This window comes from Rhinichthys klamathensis, unplaced genomic scaffold (genome assembly GCF_029890125.1).
Source record: "Rhinichthys klamathensis goyatoka isolate OS25496 unplaced genomic scaffold, OSU_Roscu_1.1 h1tg000056l_1, whole genome shotgun sequence".
NCBI classification, from domain to species: domain Eukaryota; kingdom Metazoa; phylum Chordata; class Actinopteri; order Cypriniformes; family Leuciscidae; genus Rhinichthys; species Rhinichthys klamathensis.
In genome coordinates, this window is record NW_026606601.1 from 64,178 (window position 1) to 84,729 (window position 20,552).

The window sequence follows — 20,552 nt, forward strand, 5'->3', positions numbered from 1 at the left end:
AAAGTCAAGAAGGGGAAATGAAATTGTTTCGACTAGAGGACAATAACTAGGGCGAAGCAGGTGAATGATGCTCATTCAGCAGAAACATTTGCTTTTTGGGAAAAAAAAAGCATTAGTCATTTGGATGATTTAGCAATTCAGCACTTAAATACACATCCGTTCAAAGGATTGGGGTCTGAAATCTTTTATGCTCACCAAGGCTGCATTTGTTTGATCTAAAATATAGTAAAAACATTAATATTGTGAAATACTGTTATAATTTAAATAACTTATTTTAATTTTCAGCATCATTACGCCAGTCTTCAGTGTCACATGATCCTTCAGAAATCATGCTAATATGCTGGTCAATATACAGTTTAATATACACATAACAATTGTGCTGCATGTTTTTCAAGATCCTTTGATGAATAGAACTTTCAAAAGAACAGCATTTATATTTTGTAACATTATAAATGTCTTTTGTCATTTTTTGATCCATTTAAATAATCCTTTCTGAATAAAAGTATTAATCTTACTGACCTCAAAGTTTGGAACGATAGTGAATGTCAATATAGGCTGACATTCCCAGTAACATTGCAAAACATTGTTCATCATATCTTACATTGTACATCAGTTTTTTGGTTCTTAATTTTTGAGTGAACCGTAAATTTGATATAGGGTTTAGTTAAGACAGAAAGAGGCAAAAGGAACAGGAGGAGATGAGAGAGAGAGAGAGAGAGAGAGAGAGAGAGAGGAAGGGCAGATGGAGGAGAGGAAGGAGACCTGAGCCAGACAGGTGACTCAATTCGATATGGTTATTTAGTTTTTTTTAAATCAGAAAGATGACATCTCCTTCAGAGAAGGGCACAGATTTTCTGACCTCCTCCGGAAGGGTGAAATGAATCTGCTTCTTGTGTCCGCAAGTCCTTCAAGCGCTTTCTTAGAGCTGCAGGGTTATATTAATATTCTCCCACGAGAGACGCCGTGCCCGTGGTGCAACGTATACAATCTGCAGATCGAGCAATCTTCTGAAATTAGGTTTAGATTCCATTTTTTGTGCTTCTGCCATTTTATTAAGGATGCGACACACGTCGTGTGACCTTTCGAGCGCGTTTCTGTGATGTTTCTCCTTGTCCTTTGTGGACTAGCATGCACCCTGCTGGCAGGACGCTGAAGCATTTACACTTACTGTACGTTTAGATGTATGTAAATATGGTAAGCATGCACATTAATCGTGACAATTAGTTTAGGGTTTAATTCTCACTATTAACTAACTATTAACTATGACTTTTCGCCTAATTACTGCTTATTAATAGTTACAGTAGTAAAGTAGTTGTTAAGTTTAGGTATTGGATAGGATTATGTGATGTAGAATATGGTCATGCAGGATAATGCATTAATATATGCTTTATAAGTACTAATAAACAGCTAATATCCTAGTAATATGCATACTAATAAGCAACTAGTTAGTAGTGAGAATTGGACCCTGAACCTATAATATTTGATCACATTTATACATTATATTTAATATTAATTATTCAGATTATTTTGCATTATTTCTGAAGATTTATTTAATATTATACTTATTCAAGAAACAGATCAGTATTGTCATCTTATAAAACCATCTAAAACCCAAGTGTTTTGGAATTGATGATGGTAAAATCGAATTTGAATTGTTTTTGGCAGGGTGGAAAATTCATTTTTCTATTTGAGAACTATTTCAGTTCTATTTGATTCAGTAAATGTTTGAAAACACATTCAGAGAATTATGTTCCAGAGACACCAAATATGCTTTATTGCTAATCTATATATATAAATATTTATAATTTTTTTGAATAGTCATGTCCATCACAACATTAGCAATGTCCATATTATTATACATTTCAAGAAAACCTTAAATCAATTGGGGATTTTTTTTAAGTTGTAGAAAATAATGCAAAATACTTGTATATTCAGGTGTAAAAATGTTGTTTGTAAAACTTTAAAAACCACATATCTGTACAAAATATATAATATACTGTATTTTCATACTGTATCATCTTGTGAAATGTTATGCTTGAAAAGTGACATCTTTCTTAAACTAAATATCGCATGGTTTGATATTTTAGTATGTAATGCAATCATTAATGCAGACAAATGTTGTATGATTAGTAGTGAACCGAAGGTAAAACTGTTTTCCTGAACCCAGAGAGTTCTCTAAAGAGCGAGAGAAGGCAAAGGCTCGTGGAGATTTCCAGAAGCTGCGGGAGAAACAGCAGCTGGAGGAAGATCTGAAGGGTTATCTGGACTGGATCACACAGGCTGAAGACATCGACCCTGAGAATGAGGAGGATGAAGAGGAGAGCAAACGCAACCGTGAGTACCTGAATACAGCACATGACTGGAAGAGGGACACAATGTGAGGGACATTGTCATTTGAATGAATACTAGTAAGACAATTATTAAGCACACATTATACACTCCATATGCAGAAAGCTATTTCAAGTCAGGATTCAGAATTGAGCTGAGAATGCTTTTTACATCGCAAATTAGTTCATGAATTTCAGTTCAATTTAGTGTAGCAAACATCGATTTGATCAATTTAAATGTGAATTTAAGGAAAATCCTGTTACTTCTGTAAGTATAGTTTTTAATAAAGAATACTTTGACTTTTCTGAAATGCACTATTGCCAGAAACATTTGATGATATTAATAATGTAGTAATATTTACCACCTACAGTATAGAAGTTGTGATTTATCTGTACATTTATTAAATTGTAATTTATATGTAAAATTGTGTGTAATTTATATATACACTACTGTTTAAAAGTTTGGGATATTTACGTTTTTTTCGGCAGCATTTATTTGATCAAAAGTACAGTAATATTGTGAAATATTATTACACTTTAAAAGAACTGAATCTATTTTAAATGTAATTTATTCCTGTGATGCAAAGCTGAATTTTCAGCATAATTACTCCAGTCTTTGGTGTCACATGATCCTTCAGAAATCATTTTAAAATGATGATTTGTTCCTCAAGAAACATTTCTTCTTATTATTTTCAATGTTGAAAACAGTTGTGCAGCTTAACTTTTTTATGGAAACAATGATTCATTGATGAATAGAAATATTCAAACAAACAAAAGACAAGAAGTTCACACAAACCGCATTTCTTTCAAATATAAATCTTTTGTAACATTATAAATGTGTTTACTGTGACTTTTGATCAATTTAATGCATCCCTCGGCTCGTACCTACCCCGACTTTTGAAAAGTAGTGCATTTCATCTTTTGCATTGCATTTCAACTTTCATATTATGCTACAGTCCATTTCTCAGAATGCTTTAAATCACTCCTACAAAATAGTCGATCAATGCAAAGTTATCATAAAACAATGTGGTTGAGATTGGTGAATGACAGAATTCAAATCAGCCTATGTTGATTGTTTTTACAGTATTTGTTTAGTTTAGAAAAATGTCATATATCAGTAGGGAACAATCAGCATATCAAGGAATCAATAGCCATGATTAGTCACAACTAATCATTTACATTTTGTGTTGAACTAATGAAATTTGTTCAGTGAGTGAACTTCTGAATTGCACTTTTCTGACTTGTATTAAGGGTGGTGTTTCAACCAAAGCTTTGCAACTTTTCTAGCAGCCACTGAGCCGTCTTTAATTGGCCCGTCATGCCCATCAAACTGCAGCGTGACACCGAACAGACGTCAGCAAACCAGAACAGCTGCCTCTGGTGTATTTTTGATGAAAGAGTTGAGGAGCAGTAAGCAAGCGCTGACGCCACGAGTGCTGCCTCTGCCGCCGAACCGCAGATTTGTCAATCAAAGTCCAACATCTTCAGGTCAGAGGGTTCAGTACAGTACTGGACCGACATCTAGGACTTTTTAACTGTGATCAAGTATTGTCTAAAAGTGACATTTAAATGAGCTGAATGTAAGTCAGTCAGTATGTCCGGTATCTACTGAACGAGAGGAGCTTGCTCATAGGGGCGTGAAGTGGAGAAACGAAGCAAAATAAGGACTAATCCTAATCCCTTTTATATAAGCAGCACACATGATTCTGAGCGGTTGGAGCCGCTGCTACAGTAACAGCAGATTCTCCAGCGAGCAGCTCTTTGACTGACCTCAGTTCTGCGAGAGGACGGTCGGGTTAGATTAGCCGGCTGGATTCTGAAAGGTTTTTTTTTTTTGTTGCTATAATTGATTGATACAGACCCACAAAAGTCGCTCGTCTGGAAAGCTTAGCATTTATGCAGAACTTCTTCTGCAAATGGAAAATCAAGCTGAATTCTGTTTTCGCTCACACAAGTTCACAGATCTCTTAGAAGTGAATTTATTTCCGTTTTTCTGTTTAAAACAACACACACACATACAGTGTGTGTATATGTATATGTGTTTGTATATACACACACACACACACACACATACTAGGGGTGTAACGATACACGTATTCGTATTGAACCGTTCGGTACGAGGCTTTCGGTTCGGTTTTCGGTACCCATTTTTGAACCGAACGTTGGACCATTTTTCCTGCCGACCAAAATTTCGTTATTTCAAATGTAGGCGTGGCAAGCGCGCTCATAATGTGAAAGTAATAACATCGCTGCGAGATCTAGTGAGAAACATTAGCATTTCTCCGTTATTAACGGATCAAACAGCGCTGACGTGGAAACCAGGAAGAAACACTGTGCCATCAACGAACTATCCAGTGTCCACAGATCAACAATATTCACCATGGATTTAACACTACTAACTGCAACCATGGACGTTTGGCAGGAATAGTAGGCTATAATGCTTTCAAGTAACATCACGTCGGTTTTATTTTGACATCATGAATACAATTGCTGCCCTCAAATGTTAATCTGAACTAAATTAAACCTACTACATTACATTTCATTTTGTCCAAGGAGCTGTTTTGTTTTATATGCTCCTAAGAAAAGTCAAGTATAGCTCCATCATTGCTCAAAGTAAAAAAATATCATACTTTATGATGTTAGTTTTAATAAAAATATAAGAAAAAATTATTAGAAAATTTCTCTGGCATTTCTTTATTTTTGCTGTATCGGAACCGTACCGAACCGAACCGTGACACAAGTGTTTCGTATCGAACCGAACCGTGAATTTTGTGAACCGTTACACCTCTAACACATACAATTGAAAATAAAATGCACTTATAAACAAGTTTTATAAATAAACTCATTACTTCTGTAATTATAGATTTAATAAAGAATACTTTGACTTTTCAATGAACTGCACTATTTCTAGAAACATTTGATATTAATAATATAGTTATATTTGCCACCTACAGTATTTAAGTTGTAATTTATATGTAAAATTGTGTAATTTATATATACACTACTATTCAAATTTTGGGATCATTAAAGCTGCTTTTTTTTTTTTGCTCAAAAAACAGTATTGTGAGATATTATTACAATTTAAAATAGCTGTTTTCTATTTTAATATATTTTAAATGTAATTTATTCCAGTGATGCAAAACTGATTCGTTACTTAATCATAAGCGTCGTTACTCCAGTCTTCAGTGTCACATGATCCTTCAGAAATCATTCTAATATGCTGATTTTTATTATATAAATGAACTCTAAATAATCTGCATTTCCTTTAACCCTAAAACAACACAATGCATTGTGGATTCTAAATATGGGTGAAAATCCCATCATATTGATGCAGCACATTGGTCCCTGTTTTTATGGGTTGTTTGAATATTTTTACTGAAAAACAAGACAAAGACATTGAATAAAAATAGATTTTTGTTTTGACATGAATTAGTCGTCATCATATTTGCAGTTAATTTGTTATTTGAACTGTGTTTGAACTGATATGATAATATTCAACATCTCATTGCTGTTGCTTAGATATCACAAAACAGCATAAAACCACATATAAAAAATATTTGCAATATTTAGCATATGTTATTTAATTGGTCTGCCATGTACCCGTTATATTTCTGGTGATTTTAGATGTAAAATTAGCAGTAAATTGTTCATTTTCAAAGTACTGTATAAATAATAGCTTGAATCTCCAAGCAAACAATTTCATCTCCATATTGACCCCGTACCACTTTTTGTGGTTACAAGACCATACTGTAGTTTTAATTTAATTAATTGTGCGGCCTTATGAGAAATAGCAGTATGCAATTGAGCAGTGTGAGAAATAATAAGATTGGTTTCAAAAATATAATCAGTGACAACGTTTCTTTACTTAACTTATTTTTTCTGAACTTTAAGTACTGATGAACTTCCATGAATGTATGTGGGGGGCATCGAGGTCAGAGGTCAGCTTCATATCATACACACACGCAAACATCTGCACCATCGAATCTCAACATTTGGACCCTCGCTATATGTTCCTATGTTTTCATTGAATTCATTGCACCCTGTTCCTAATAACCTGCTCTTGCTCACTGTTAACTAACTACCCTTCATCCTTTGCTCCCATCCAGCAGACCAGTTGCCTCAATGTTGATGTTGTTGTTGTTGTTTACTGTTGTTAATTGTTGTGTTTGGTGCTGTTCTTGTTCCCGTGCTTTAACCTGTGTCGATGTGGCTACTCGTTCTCGCCCTCGTGACCATGCCACGGCTGTGCTGTGCTGTGTAAATCATGCATGGGCTTTGGTTGCATGGGAAATGAAGGGGTTACATTGGCCAGCCTCATGGAGAAGAAGAAGAAAGGGTTTGGCTGGTTCAGCCAGTCCTCTGACACTCATGGTAAATCTCCCTCCCACCCTTCTGTCCCTCTCATATGTGTGATAACTTGATGATATTCATGAATATTACCTGTTAGAAGCCTTACATAGAGTTTGTTTAATTTGAAAAGAGATATGTATTACTCATTGACTTAGGCACAAATGTCCTATTTGTATGCCCAAAGTATGTTGTGAAGCTAATAATATGTCTATGTGTGTGATGCTTATGCGGATGCTATGGTGTGTGAATGCACTACTTGTGCTTTGCAAATGTGTGTGTTTTCCTTCTCTATGACCGTCAGCGCCTATATGCTGTTTGTACCCAACAGTTTTTCCTCAGCATTAGCGTTATGAAAATCCTCGCTTGCCCGTTTCCTCCTTCCTGTACTAATTTAGTCTTCTCATTGTCATTCTCTCAAAATCAGAGTGAGTCAGAGATCAGATCCGGCAGGAGTGGGAGCGCAGCGTCTCTACAACTTAAAAAATCCCGCTTTAAAACAGTGACAGCGAGTTTCTAACATAGAAATGAGGTTAAACCCAGATCACCAGGCTCATGGTCAGCAGTTTATAGAGAAGTCACAAAAAGTCTGATCACACTCGCTTATTACTGTCTTTGGATGTGTCAGAATATATCCGTATATCCTGAGGGAATGTGAGGGCTGAGCAGAACATATATTTTGAACTTTTCCCCTCAAGCGGCCTTTTGTTTTACCATTACTGAAGTCATGATTGAACTATCGCCCTTTTAATTCGATTTCTATAAATATCTCTCAGCACAGATACAGACTGACTATAATTGAGCTGTCATATAAAAACACTTTACATTATGATTTTCTGCTTAATGACAAATGTCTTACATAAACCATGTCGAGTTGCACTAATTTGAATGTTTTACATTAAAATTACATTTTACATTTTAATGTTTTTTTTTTTCCTTCAGGACTTTTTTATAAAGAATTGATAACACTTTACAATAAGGTCTTATTTGTTAACAGTTAACATGAACTAACAATGAGCAATACTTCTACAGCATTTATTAATCTTAGTTAATGTTAATCTCAACATATACATCTATATATTTTAAAAATCAAATGTTGTATCTGTTAACATTAGTTAATGCACTGTGAACTAACATGAACATAAACATTTTTATTAACTAATATTAAACGGTTAGTTCACCCAAAAATTTTAATTCTTTCATTAATTATTCAGCCTCATGCCGTTCCAAACCCGTAAGACTTTTGTTCATCTTCGGAACACAAATGAAGATTTTTAAGATGAAATCTGAGAGCTTTCTATCCCTCCATTGACAGCCTATGCAACTAACACTTTCAAGCCCCAGAAAGGTAGTAAAGACATCTTTAAAATACTCCATTTGACTTCAGTGGTTTAACCTCAATTTTCCAAAGAGACGTCAGTGCTTTGTTTGCGCAAAAAACACATAATTTACCACTTTATTACACAATATTATTCTCCAATGCGCGTTCACGCAACAACGTCCACCCTCGTGCCAATACAACACACATGCGCCGTGGTGCTCTCGGGCGTTGGAGTCCAATCATTGTCCAATTATGTTATCTATTCCATTAACATACACAATTCTATTGTACACAACTTTATTGTAAAGTGTCTCCAAAAAGTCATGTGTTGGTAAACCGAAGGCTCAAGATCAAATTACATCATAATGTCAGAGCTTAGAAATTGTGTTTATACTGACTTATATTCATATGTAATAAAACATATATTTATCACAGAAAATATGTAATTTTCTGGGGGTTTTTTTTCAAACAGTGCAAATTATATTTCTTTAAGAATTTCTGTTTCACTCTGGATGCATTTAAAAATGACATCTTTCTTGTTAAATATTTCTCAGAAAGATAAACAATCTTGTCAAGTTCTTGTCCACTAAATTTGACTGAGAATGTTTGAACTGTGTGTTGAGTGTTTTAATTGCGTGTGTGCTGAACCTTGTGTTTGTAACACAATAGCGAGTATGCCGGCGAGTGAGACCGAATCCATGAATACAGAGAATGAGAAAGGAGAAGAAGAGAAGGTGACATGTTGCGGCCCAACATGGTGAGAAAACTCACAAATACACATGAATTGATTTTTATTTCATCATTAATGAATCATTGTAATATGCTGTATCAAGGAGGTATATGAATACTCTGGTTTCTTTTTTAACTTTACAATTTGTTTCAATTTACAGTCAAAAAATTTCAAAATCAAAGTGCAGGTCAGTAAAGATGTGATTAATACATGCTAATGTCAGTTTATTTACATGTTATTGCATGTATTTACATGTTATTTGCATGTATTACTGTGAGCTTGCATGCTCTATCTGTCTGTCTGTTTAGCTAGCTCACATTACAGCTAGCATTGCAGCTATCTGTTTAGATAGTTAACATTCCAGCTATCTGTCTAGTTAGCTAGTTAGCTTTCTATCTAAAATGCTATTTAGCTAGCTAACATTCCAGCTAGCATTCCAGCTATCTGTTTAGCTAGTTAACATTACAGCTAGCATCCCAGCTATCTGTTTAGCTAGTTAACATTCCAGCTATCTGTCTAGTTAGCTAGCTAGCTTTCTATCTAAAATGCTATTTGTCTAGCCAGCATTCTGTCTATCTAGCACTGTAGTATTCTATCATTTTAGCATTCTCCAATATAGTGTTCTAGTATTCTGTCTATTGCTTTGTGTCTTGCTCTGTTTATCTAGCATTCAATCATTCTGCCGTATATAATATATAGCGTTCTGTTGTTTTATAGTTTGTTTTATGTTTTGTAGTGTTGCTCTATTTATAATTTTAATGCATACCTATCTAATAATCTAACGTTCAGACTAGCATTGCAATGCTCTATCTAGTGTTCTTTTTATCACTTTAGGGTTCTGTCAAGTGCTCTAGTATTCTAATGTTGTGGTGTCCTTTCTATCTAGTGTTCTAGCTAGTGTTCTGTAATTCTATCTGTGTGTTATTTATCCAGCATTCTATCATTCTAGTGTTCTGTTTAGTTGTAGCATCCTGTCTATCTACAGTAGCATTCTATTGTTCTATTTAGCGCTCGATTGAGTGTTCTATCTATCCCACCATTTTGTCTCTCTTGCATTCTAACATCTATTATTCAGAGTTCAGGCGTTCTATCCAGTGTTCAATCTCTCCTTTCAATGCATCATTCTATTTTCATTTCTTCTTGTGTCTATGTTGTCTGACTTCACTGCCTCCTCTTTCAGTCGGCGCTGGCGTCGCTGGAACCGCTTGTGTCGAAGGAACTGTCGTTTGGCTGTGAAATCTGTGCCGTTCTATTGGCTTGTGATCATCCTGGTGTTCCTCAACACTTTGACCATCTCATCAGAACATTACAACCAGCCCATGTGGCTCACACAAGTACAGGGTGAGCTCTGCATGTATTTGTACTCAACGCAATGAGTGTAAAAGATCATGACTGCTTCATGTTCTCACTGTATCCTCTCTTTTCTGACCCCGATCGGTTTTCTCTTGTAGACGTGGCCAATAAAGTGCTGCTGGCTCTGTTCACATGCGAGATGTTGGTGAAGATGTACAGTCTGGGCCTGCAGGCTTATTTTGTGTCTCTCTTTAATCGTTTTGACTGCTTTGTGGTGTGCGGTGGCATAACTGAGACGATCCTAGTGGAGTTAGAGATCATGTCGCCTCTCGGCATCTCAGTGTTTCGATGTGTACGACTTCTCAGGATCTTTAAAGTCACACGGTAAGGGATCGGAAACTGAAAATTGTGTTCCTAATTTTGTCTTCTACAATAGATTTACATGCATTCAACTTCAAAAAACACTTTAATTTTCTCATAATATACTTTTCTCGCAGTGTCTGAAATGGTATGATAAAGGATTCGGTCTCTCTAAACTCCCCTTTCTGTGAGCCAACTCTGCTCTGATTGGTCAGATGGCCCAGTTGTTGTGATTGGTCACCACTTACAGCACATGTCAGAAATGAAACACCCATTGCCATATCTGAATTTCAGCTCCAGAGGCTTCCTCAGCACTTGATAGCGATACTAACAATAATGATGTCATTGATTTTACTGTATCAATTCTAACACAAGTCCTCATTCTTCGGAGGTGCATGTAAAGTAAATTTGCTTTTACAGCGCAGAAAACAGCGTCTTCTCGACGTGTCGACAACACAAACCAAACTCTTCCAGGCCTCAGCTACATCTACAGTGTTTGAGGGTCAAAGTAGACGTTTTTCACGGGCAGCCAATGAGATTATAGGCTTGCATTATGGCATTGTGCGGTTCAGAATCTGTTCTTTCTTTTGGGAGACAATAGCCCCATTTATTATGAATCTTTGAATCAATTGAATTAATCTTTGAAACTTTGCAGACCGTTTACAATCACAAACAGCTATATTACACACTGCATGAAAGGTAATATCTGAAAAAGAATAATGGGGCACTTATAGTTCGTCCTGTTTTTTGACAGAATGAGATTTAAGAAAGAAGACATTTTTGCAGGGCTCAGAACACTTTTTTTTACACAGTTTGCTTTTTGCCTTTAGTCATTGGGCGTCTCTCAGTAACTTGGTGGCATCTCTGCTGAACTCCATGAAGTCCATCGCATCTCTATTGCTGCTGCTCTTCCTCTTCATCATCATCTTCAGCCTCCTCGGTATGCAGGTGTTCGGTGGCAAGTTTAACTTCGACGAGACACAAACGAAGAGGAGCACCTTTGACAACTTCCCTCAGGCCTTGCTCACTGTGTTTCAGGTGTGTATGTGTGTCTTTTTTTAAATGCCATTTTAATGGGATATGTGTTTGCTCATGTGCAACAATGTTCTCAGATTTTGACCGGTGAAGACTGGAATGCCGTCATGTACGATGGAATTATGGCATACGGTGGCCCGTCATCGTCAGGAATGATCGTGTGCATCTACTTCATCATTCTCTTCATCTGTGGAAACTGTATCCTCCTCTTACTGCTGCTGACTTCCTAATGAAGCCAAAAAAGGAAACAGAAAAACAAAGGGATTTTTTTTTTGTCATTACCTTAAGGAGTCAATTCATCTTCTTAGACGTCAGACATGTTGGTGTAAGCCTAATTGTGCGGCTAATTGTAGATTAGTTTTTAACTATCTTGGGTGCGAGAGGAAAGTTTGTAGTTTCAGTTCCTGGGATGTTACCCTAGAATCAGAGAGTTAAGTCCCGCCCCATTAATGTTTTTGTCTTGAATGAGGCAGTTGAACCCTAGTGCCTAATTACTTATATATATATATATATATATATATATATATATATATATATATATATATATATATATATATGTGTGTATATATATTTATTTATTTATATATATATATATATATATATATATATATATATATACATTACCGTTCAAAAGTTTGGGGTCGGTACGATTTTAAATACTTTTAAAAGAATTCTCTTCTGCTAACCATGGCTGCGCTTATTTGATTAAAAATACAACAAAAATCAGTTATAGTATTAAATATTATTCCAGTGTAAATCAGCTGTTTTCTGTGTGAATATATAGTAAAGTGTAATTTATTCCTGTGATCAAAGCTGGATTTTCAGCATCACCAGTGTCAGTGTCTTCAGTGTCAAATGATCCTTCACAAATCAGTATAATATGAAGATTTGATGCTCAAGAAACATTTATTATTATTATCAATGTTGAAACAGTTGTTGGTCTGTCAGTTGTACAGTTTTTTTTTTTTTTTTTTTTGATTCTTTGATGAATAGGAAGTTCAAAAGACTTTTGTAACATTATAAATGTCTTTAATGTCACTTTCGATCAAATTAATTATTCCTTGATAAATAAAAGTATTGATTTCTTTCCTCCAAAAAATAAAAATAAAATTCTCACTGACCCCAAACTTTTGAACGGTAGTGTATATATATATATATATAGCAGCACAACTGTTTTCAACATTGATAATAATAAATAAATGTTTCTTGAGCAGCAAATCAGCATATTAGAATGATTTCTGAAGGATCATGTGACACTGAAGACTGGAGGACTGTAATGAATCAGCTTTTATATCAGAGGAATAAATTACATTTTAAAATATATTAAAATGTAAAAAACGGTTATTTTAAGTTGAAATAATATTTCACAAGATTTCTGTTTTTACTGTATTTTGATTAAATAAATGCAGCCTTGGTGAGCATAAGAGACTTAAAGAGACAAAAACATAAAAAAAAAAAAATTCCAGACCCCAAACTTTTGAACGGTAGTGTTTGTTTGTTATGTGTAGACATGGGCGGCGCTAGGGAGGGGCTAGCAGGTGCTTCAGCACCCCCAAGAAAGACCAAAGCACCCCGATAGCACCCCCCGAAATAATGTCTAGAATCAATTATATTCAAATATATGTTATTTCGAGATATTAAGTCGTTATTTCAAAATAATATCTCGGTATTTCGACATAATAAACGGCAAATTTTTGTCCCGCCAAAGCCTTTTTTGATCGGTGAGTGATGTAGAATAGAATGACTGCTGCGCTTGACAGGGCGCATCACGAGCAGAGAGAGAGAGCCCCGGCCGTGCGCACTCTCACGTCTTCAAACACTTCTCGCGCATATTAATCAAAATCAATTGACACGATAGTAAAAGGTCGGTAGACCGCAGTTTCACGTGGAGCATTTGGAGATTTGTTCTCCTGAATTACCGCGGTGTGTGAATTGTGCTAAAAAAAAACACGTTGCTTATCTCTAAAAAGCGTTCCGCCCATTCAGCTGACCTAAACCACATTTCAATAAACGAAAAAACCTATCCAGTGATATGTTTTCTGTATTGATGCAAATCTTGCGATGTCCAAACTGCCGAGATAATCACACAAGCGTGCCGTAGACGTCCACTAATGACACGTCCCATACGCAAACGAATGACTCATTTTAACCATTCACTTTAATGTTAAAACAACTGACATGTCCAACACTGAACTCACGAGACCTGTGGTGTATTTAGTATTGTTTGGTTATTAAAGTACACAGCAAGACCTCTGAATCGGTGTATAAAAAATCGGTAACACTTAATTAAATCAGTTAATATTTACTATTAATTAACTGCATTTCAGCATTGTTAATGTTAATTGTTTCAATATTTAGAGAGTCAGGCCCACTTGTGTGTTGTAGCCATTAAATAAGCGCATTTAATTTCATCCATCCATCCATCCATCCATCCATCCATCTTCTTCCGCTTATCCGGGGCCGGGTCGCGGGGGCAGCAGTCTAAGCAGAGATGCCCAGACTTCCCTCTCCCTGGACACTTCCTCCAGCTCTTCCGGGGCGTTCCCAGGCCAGCCGGGAGACATAGTCTCTCCAGCGTGTCCTAGGTCTTCCCCGGGGTCTCCTCCCAGTGGGACGTGCCCGGAACACCTCCCCGGGAAGGCGTCCAGGAGGCATCCGAAACAGATGCCCGAGCCACCTCAGCTGACCCCTCTCGATGTGGAGGAGCAGCGGCTCTACTCTGAGCTCCTCCCGAGTGACCGAGCTTCTCACCCTATCTCTAAGGGATCGCCCAGCCACCCTGCGGAGAAAGCTCATTTCGGCCGCCTGTATCCGGGATCTTGTCCTTTCGGTCATGACCCAAAGCTCATGACCATAGGTGAGAGTAGGAACGTAGATTGACCGGTAAATCGAGAGCTTTGCCTTACGGCTCAGCTCTTTCTTCACCACAACAGACCGGTACATCGACCGCATTACTGCAGAAGCTGCACCGATCCGTCTGTCAATATCCCGTTCCATCCTTCCCTCACTCGTGAACAAAACCCCAAGATACTTAAACTCCTCCACTTGAGGAAGGATCTCTCCACCAACCTGAAGTGAGCAAGCCGCCCTTTTCCGACTGAGGACCATGGCCTCGGATTTGGAGGCGCTGATTCTCATCCCAGCCGCTTCACACTCGGCTGCAAACCGTCCCAGTGCATGCTGAAGGTCCTGGTGTGAGGGGGCCAACACGACAACATCATCCGCAAAGAGCAGAGACGAAATCGCGTGGTCCCCAAACCTGACACCCTCCGGCCCCTGGCTGCGCCTAGAAATTCTGTCCATAAAAATTATGAACAGAACCGGCGACAAAGGGCAGCCCTGCCGGAGTCCAACATGCACCGGGAAGCAGTCTGACTTACTACCGGCAATGCGAACCGAGCTCCTGCTTCGGTCATACAGGGACCGGACAGCCCTTAGCAAAGGACCCGGGACCCCATACTCCCAGAGCACCCTCCACAGGCCGCCTCGGGGGACACAGTCGAATGCCTTCTCCAAATCCACAAAGCACATGTGGACTGGTTGGGCAAACTCTGCGATGCTGCAGAGGCGTGTCAGCCAAGACAGCCCCACAACATCCAGAGACTTGAGGTACTCAGGGCGGATCTCATCCACCCCCGGTGCCTTGCCACCGAGGAGTTTCTTGACTACCTCGGTGACCTCAGCTAGGGTGATGGACGAGTCCACCTCTGAGCCCCCAGCCTCTGCTTCCTCAATAGAAGACGTGACGGCGGGATTGAGGAGATCCTCGAAGTATTCCTTCCACCGTCCGACGACATCCCCAGTTGAGGTCAACAGCTGCCCACCTCCACTGTAAACAGCGTTGGTAGGGCACTGTTTCCCTCTCCTGAGGCGCCGGACAGTTTGCCAGAATCTCTTCGAGGCCAGCCGATAGTCCTTCTCCATGGCCTCACCGAACTCCTCCCAGGCCCGAGTTTTTGCCTCCACAACCACCCGGGCTGCAGTCCGCTTGGCCTGCCAGTACCTGTCAGCTGCCTCAGGAGTCCCACAAGCCAACCAGGCCCGATAGGACTCCTTCTTCAGCTTGACGGCATCCTTTACTTCCGGTGTCCACCACCGGGTTCGGGGATTGCCGCCTCGACAGGCACCGGAGACCTTACGGCCACAGCTCCGAGCCGCCGCTTCGACAATGGAGGCGGAGAACATGGTCCACTCAGACTCAATATCTCCAGCCTCCCTCGGGATCCGGTCGTGGCTCTGCCGGAGGTGGGAGTTGAAGATCTCTCTGACAGGAGATTCGGCCAAACGTTCCCAGCAAACCCTTACAGTACGCTTGGGTCTGCCGTGTCTGTCCAGCTTCCTCCCCCGCCATCGGATCCAACTCACCAATGTCAATAATCAGTTGACAGCTCCGCCCCTCTCTTCACCCGAGTGTCCAAGACATACGGCCGCAGGTCAGATGAAACGACCACAAAGTCGATCATCGACCTACGACCTAGGGTGTCCTGGTGCCACGTGCACTGATGGACACCCTTATGCTTGAACATGGTGTTCGTTATGGACAAACTGTAACTAGCACAGAAGTCCAATAACTGAACACCGCTCGGGTTCAGGTCGGGGGGGCCGTATCATTTAATTTCATTTTTGTTAAAATATTATAATGTTTGTTTGTTTGTTTGTTTTTTTACATCTATGCTGATTATGAAAATTGAACAGCATGAGTAAGATGAATAAGATTGGATCATAAGATGCCCAATATCGGAAAACATTTGGAATGGATCAGACATGATTTTTGACCACTTATTACGTTTTGTTTTGTAGAAAGCCTTTCCTTAAAGTGAATTTCGTTTTGTATAAATTGTATCTTCATTTTAATCAATGTTTCATCAACGAATTGCCTGGATTAATAAATAAGAAGCATATATATTAGACAATATAAGCCGGCGCGTGAACTGGAGCGCGTCTCCTAAAAAAAACGAAACTCAGCGTATAAGATAGATGCCTTAAATATCTGAGAAGTGTATATATATAGTAAGCTTGAAATGTCTACTTTTAAACAAAACAATTAAAAACTAAAAGAAACGGGCTGCTCTCTGTAGGCTAATTCATATGAAGTGTGCATTTCTCTCTATGCGTGTTCACTACTGCGAAGATGCGAGTCTGCATCGTAAACTTTATCTGTGCAGCCACTGACATAGAAAGTTTTTTATTAATAAACAATTCAAATGTTTCATGCATACTAATTACTTTTGCCGTTTCTTTGTGGCAAGCTTTATGCGTGCTTTGAGATGCAGAATAGGCAATATATTACGAAAACGCTCATTATGGTTTAGCATTCTCTCCTATATATATTTAAGTAATTTAATCAATATAAATATGTGATTAGACTAATGGCTTAAATCAACTACTACTAGTCAACTAGAAAAAAAAAAAAACTTTAGTCGTGCACGGGCAGCCCTACTTCACATGTTTTCTAACCAGCATGTCACTGCGGGCGTTCTGAGCGCGCGACGCTGAGTGGACTGAGCACGCGGCGCGTGATCTTCAGAAATGCGCTCTCTGCTCTGGAGGAAATATTACCACTCCGCTCACATGCTCTGGTGTGAGACAATGTGCATCTTCTCCTGTTGTCTGAGAGTTGATTGACAGCTTTTAGATGCATTATTGGCATCGCCACCCTCTGGTTGAACGTGTCACCACCGCATCAGAACGGAAAACATGGGGATTTTTTATAGACTATAATCCCACAACCTATTCCATATTCTATAATGAAATCAAATAATTGAATATTCGAACATTGTGACTCATCCCTGCACAAACCAACAGTTTGGTGATGCCGTCTGAGCCTTATGTCATAATTTTTAATTAGTCACGCGGTAATACCGTATACCGCGGTAAAATAGGGAGGAGGTTTGACGGTATCAAAATTTGGATACCGCCCAAGCCTAGTGTGTGTGTGTGTATGTATATATATATATATATATATATATATATATAGAGGGTAATTGCGCAGCTCCCCCTGTCAATGATCTAGCACCCCCTCAGCACCTGCGTTAAAAATTATCTGGCGCCGCCCCTGTGTGTAGACAATGTGCAAATTAAATGTAATGAAAAAATGTAAACACAAAGGTTTATAGCTTTAAGAAATAGATTTGATCATACAATTTAATCATCATCATATCATTCTAAACCTGTCTGCTGTTATTTGCTTCATATTCCCACAGTTCACAGTGACCTGATCTGTCAATCTCCAAAAATGAAACAAACAAAAAAACCTTAACTAAAGAAGTTTTGGTTCAGTATATAGCAGTTTGCAAACAGTAACTTTTTTGTAGTTTGCTATTTCATAATGTCAAGACAGTATATTGAATAAAATATTGAGCTCTGGTAGTATTGCATTGCAAAATTGTGTTGTGTCTTATGAGCATTACAGTATAAAGCTGTTGGTTTACTTAACACATTGACACCTAGACATTCTTCTGAATGTGTTCTTGGCTATCGCTGTGGACAACCTTGCAGACGCGGAGTCTCTGAACACAGACACCGACGATAAGAAGAAATGGTAAATGATAAAAACTTGTAGAGGTCATTTAATCAAACATTGAGGGCCTGGATCTAGGTTCCACTGCTCGTGTGCTGCATTTTACAGTTCTTGTTTTCGTGCCTTTTTTCCCCAAGTGAGGAAATTGATGAAAATGAAGATGATGCCAAGGTAACTAGTTTGTGCCTGTTTTTGTGTTTTATGTGTTTTTGTGTTAGTAGTAGGATATTATAGCGTTGCTTTCTTTCCTTCAGGCTGGAGAGGAGGACGAGAAGGAAAACGCAGGTAAAGAACTACATCATGTCGTTGCACATCCAAGATGATTTTTTTTATATACTTGTCCTGATCATCGTGTCCGTGTAACAGAGGAGGAAGAAGAAGAGCCGGACGTTCCTGCGGGGCCCCGTCCACAGATCTCAGAGCTTGTTAAGAAGGAGAAAATCACTCCAATCCCAGAGGGCAGTGCGTTCTTCATCTTTAGCAACACAAACCCGTATGTGTCACATTGACGTCTGCTCAAACATACACACAACTAGACAGGAACAAAGACCCATGTAAACGTTTACACACACTTCATTTCTGAATCAGTCTTTTTACATTATGTTTATGCATTTGGCAGATACTTTTATCCAAAACAGCTTATATTGCATTCAAGGTATTCATATCCATTTATGCATTCCCTGAGAATCAAACCCATGACTTGGAGTTGCTGGCATTTTATTTTAGTATTATTTATATGCTAATATAGTATTTGTTAATATTTTGGATTAGCTTTATTTTGATATTTTCAATTTTCATTTTAGTTTAAGTCTTTGTGATTTTGTTATGTGCTTTTGTCATTTTATTCGTTTTTTTTATTATTTCTATTTAGCTTTAATTTTTTTTTTTTTTCAGTTTTAGTTTTAATAATATTAAGTACTAATCTTAAGGGCAAAGGAAACATTTCAATTTTTTGTTTAAATGTAATAAAAAAAAAAAATAAAAAAAAATTTATTTCAGCTTTTTCAGTTACCGAAAACATTAACGACACTGTTTTGAGTTATAGTAACACCGTTGGAGAAAATCTTAATTTCATTAAAATGACTAGACTTCTGTTTGAACAGAGCCTGTCACACAAACATGGCAAATTTGTTCTTCAGATGTTCATTTTAGTTGCCATTAATGTGTCACCACAGCATCAGTTTATCGTTTTGGACAATATAAGAAAAACCTGATCAAGCGTCAGACTTGTTTTTCCATTTCAATTAAATCATGTTCAATAACAAGGCACAAGGCAAATTATTTTATTGTTTTAATTGCTTAGAAAAGCTTTTTTTCTACACATTTGATGCTTCTGGATCTTGAACACACAAATAGTGTTTAAGATGTTTTTCAGTGTCTCCTCCTCTCTCTCTCTCTCTCTCTCTCTCTCTCTCTCTCTCTCTCTCTCTCTCTCTCTCTCTCTCTCTCTCTCTCTCTCTCTCTCTCTCTCTCTCTCTCTCTCTCTCTCTCTCTCTCTCTCTCTCTCTCTCTCTCTCTCTCTCTCTCTCTGTAGAATTCGAGTCGCCTGCCACAAGCTGATAAACCACCACATCTTCACCAACCTCATCCTCGTGTTCATTATGCTAAGCTCCGCCTCCTTGGCCGCTGAGGACCCAATCAGAAACTTCTCTGCCCGGAATATCGTGAGTACAACTTGCGCACGCATACAGAAGCTATTTGGTTCTGCAAATGTCACATTATTCATTAATGTCCAAAACATATTCATTCTCAATATATTCAACTGTAACAAGATTGTAAACGAAAGTTTAGTGTTACGATCAAGCATAAGTGCAAGGGTTTTTGTTTGTTTTGTTTTTGGTTAAGAGTTATGTAGTTTATGTACTCAGATTGTAAATATATATATAAAAAAACATTTATTATTTTTATTATTTAATTTTATGATTAAATAAGAGCTTTCCAAAGCATTTACAGATAAAGTAAAACAAGTATGTTTACAAGTAATTATATGTTACTCAATCTCATGTCGTTCCAAACGTGTAAGACTTTCATTCATCTTAGGAACACAAATTAAGATATTTTAAGGAAATCTGAGAGATTTCTGTCTTCATCGTTGATCAATGTTTATATTTAAATTAAATGTAAATTAAATCTGTTCATATAAAGCAATCGTGTCTCTTAATCTCTTTTTGAAGTTTTTGAAGTGTTTTGGGTGAATGGACTTTCAATGGAGGCACAGATATCTCTCAAATTTCATTAAAAGATCTTCATTTGTGTTCTGAAGATGAACAAAATCCTCATGGATTTGGAACAACATGAGGGTGAGCAAATGACAGAATTTTCATTTCTGGCTGAACTAACCCTTTAAAGGGGCACTTGGCAACTTTTTCAACTTAATAAAACCGTTTAGAAATAATTTGAATGGTTTAATAACCTGTTCTGGAGAGAATGGTGACTTTCCCCACTCCCCCCAGTGTTCCCAGGCGGAAAACCAACCTTGCAACATCGGGACTAACGTCCCGGTAAGTTGGAAATAGGAAGTCTCGTGAGAACCGAGAACGAGCGAGAAACACGAACTGCTTAATGGCAATTCGACATAATTCTATGATACTGTGTATGATGTATTACCCACTCGGTAGA

The 20,552-nt window shown here is 38.0% G+C and overlaps 1 protein-coding gene across 16 annotated transcripts in view; it reads left to right on the forward strand.

The window, feature by feature from the left end:
- The window catches only part of cacna1da (calcium channel, voltage-dependent, L type, alpha 1D subunit, a), a 96,525-nt gene that overhangs the window by 42,648 nt on the left and 33,325 nt on the right, over positions 1–20,552 (forward strand). For 12 of the 16 annotated variants that reach the window (XM_056248518.1, XM_056248519.1, XM_056248527.1 and 9 more), the window contains exons 9-21: positions 2,168–2,334; positions 6,624–6,698; positions 8,665–8,752; positions 8,886–8,912; positions 9,906–10,066; positions 10,177–10,402; positions 11,209–11,416; positions 11,491–11,611; positions 17,864–17,954; positions 18,071–18,104; positions 18,188–18,218; positions 18,300–18,426; positions 19,468–19,597. In XM_056248518.1, coding sequence (XP_056104493.1) covers positions 2,168–2,334; positions 6,624–6,698; positions 8,665–8,752; positions 8,886–8,912; positions 9,906–10,066; positions 10,177–10,402; positions 11,209–11,416; positions 11,491–11,611; positions 17,864–17,954; positions 18,071–18,104; positions 18,188–18,218; positions 18,300–18,426; positions 19,468–19,597 — 1,486 coding nt within the window. The remainder of the gene's footprint in view (positions 1–2,167; positions 2,335–6,623; positions 6,699–8,664; positions 8,753–8,885; positions 8,913–9,905; positions 10,067–10,176; positions 10,403–11,208; positions 11,417–11,490; positions 11,612–17,863; positions 17,955–18,070; positions 18,105–18,187; positions 18,219–18,299; positions 18,427–19,467; positions 19,598–20,552) is intronic. The other 4 variants (XM_056248523.1, XM_056248531.1, XM_056248529.1 and 1 more) reach the window with 1 other exon arrangement.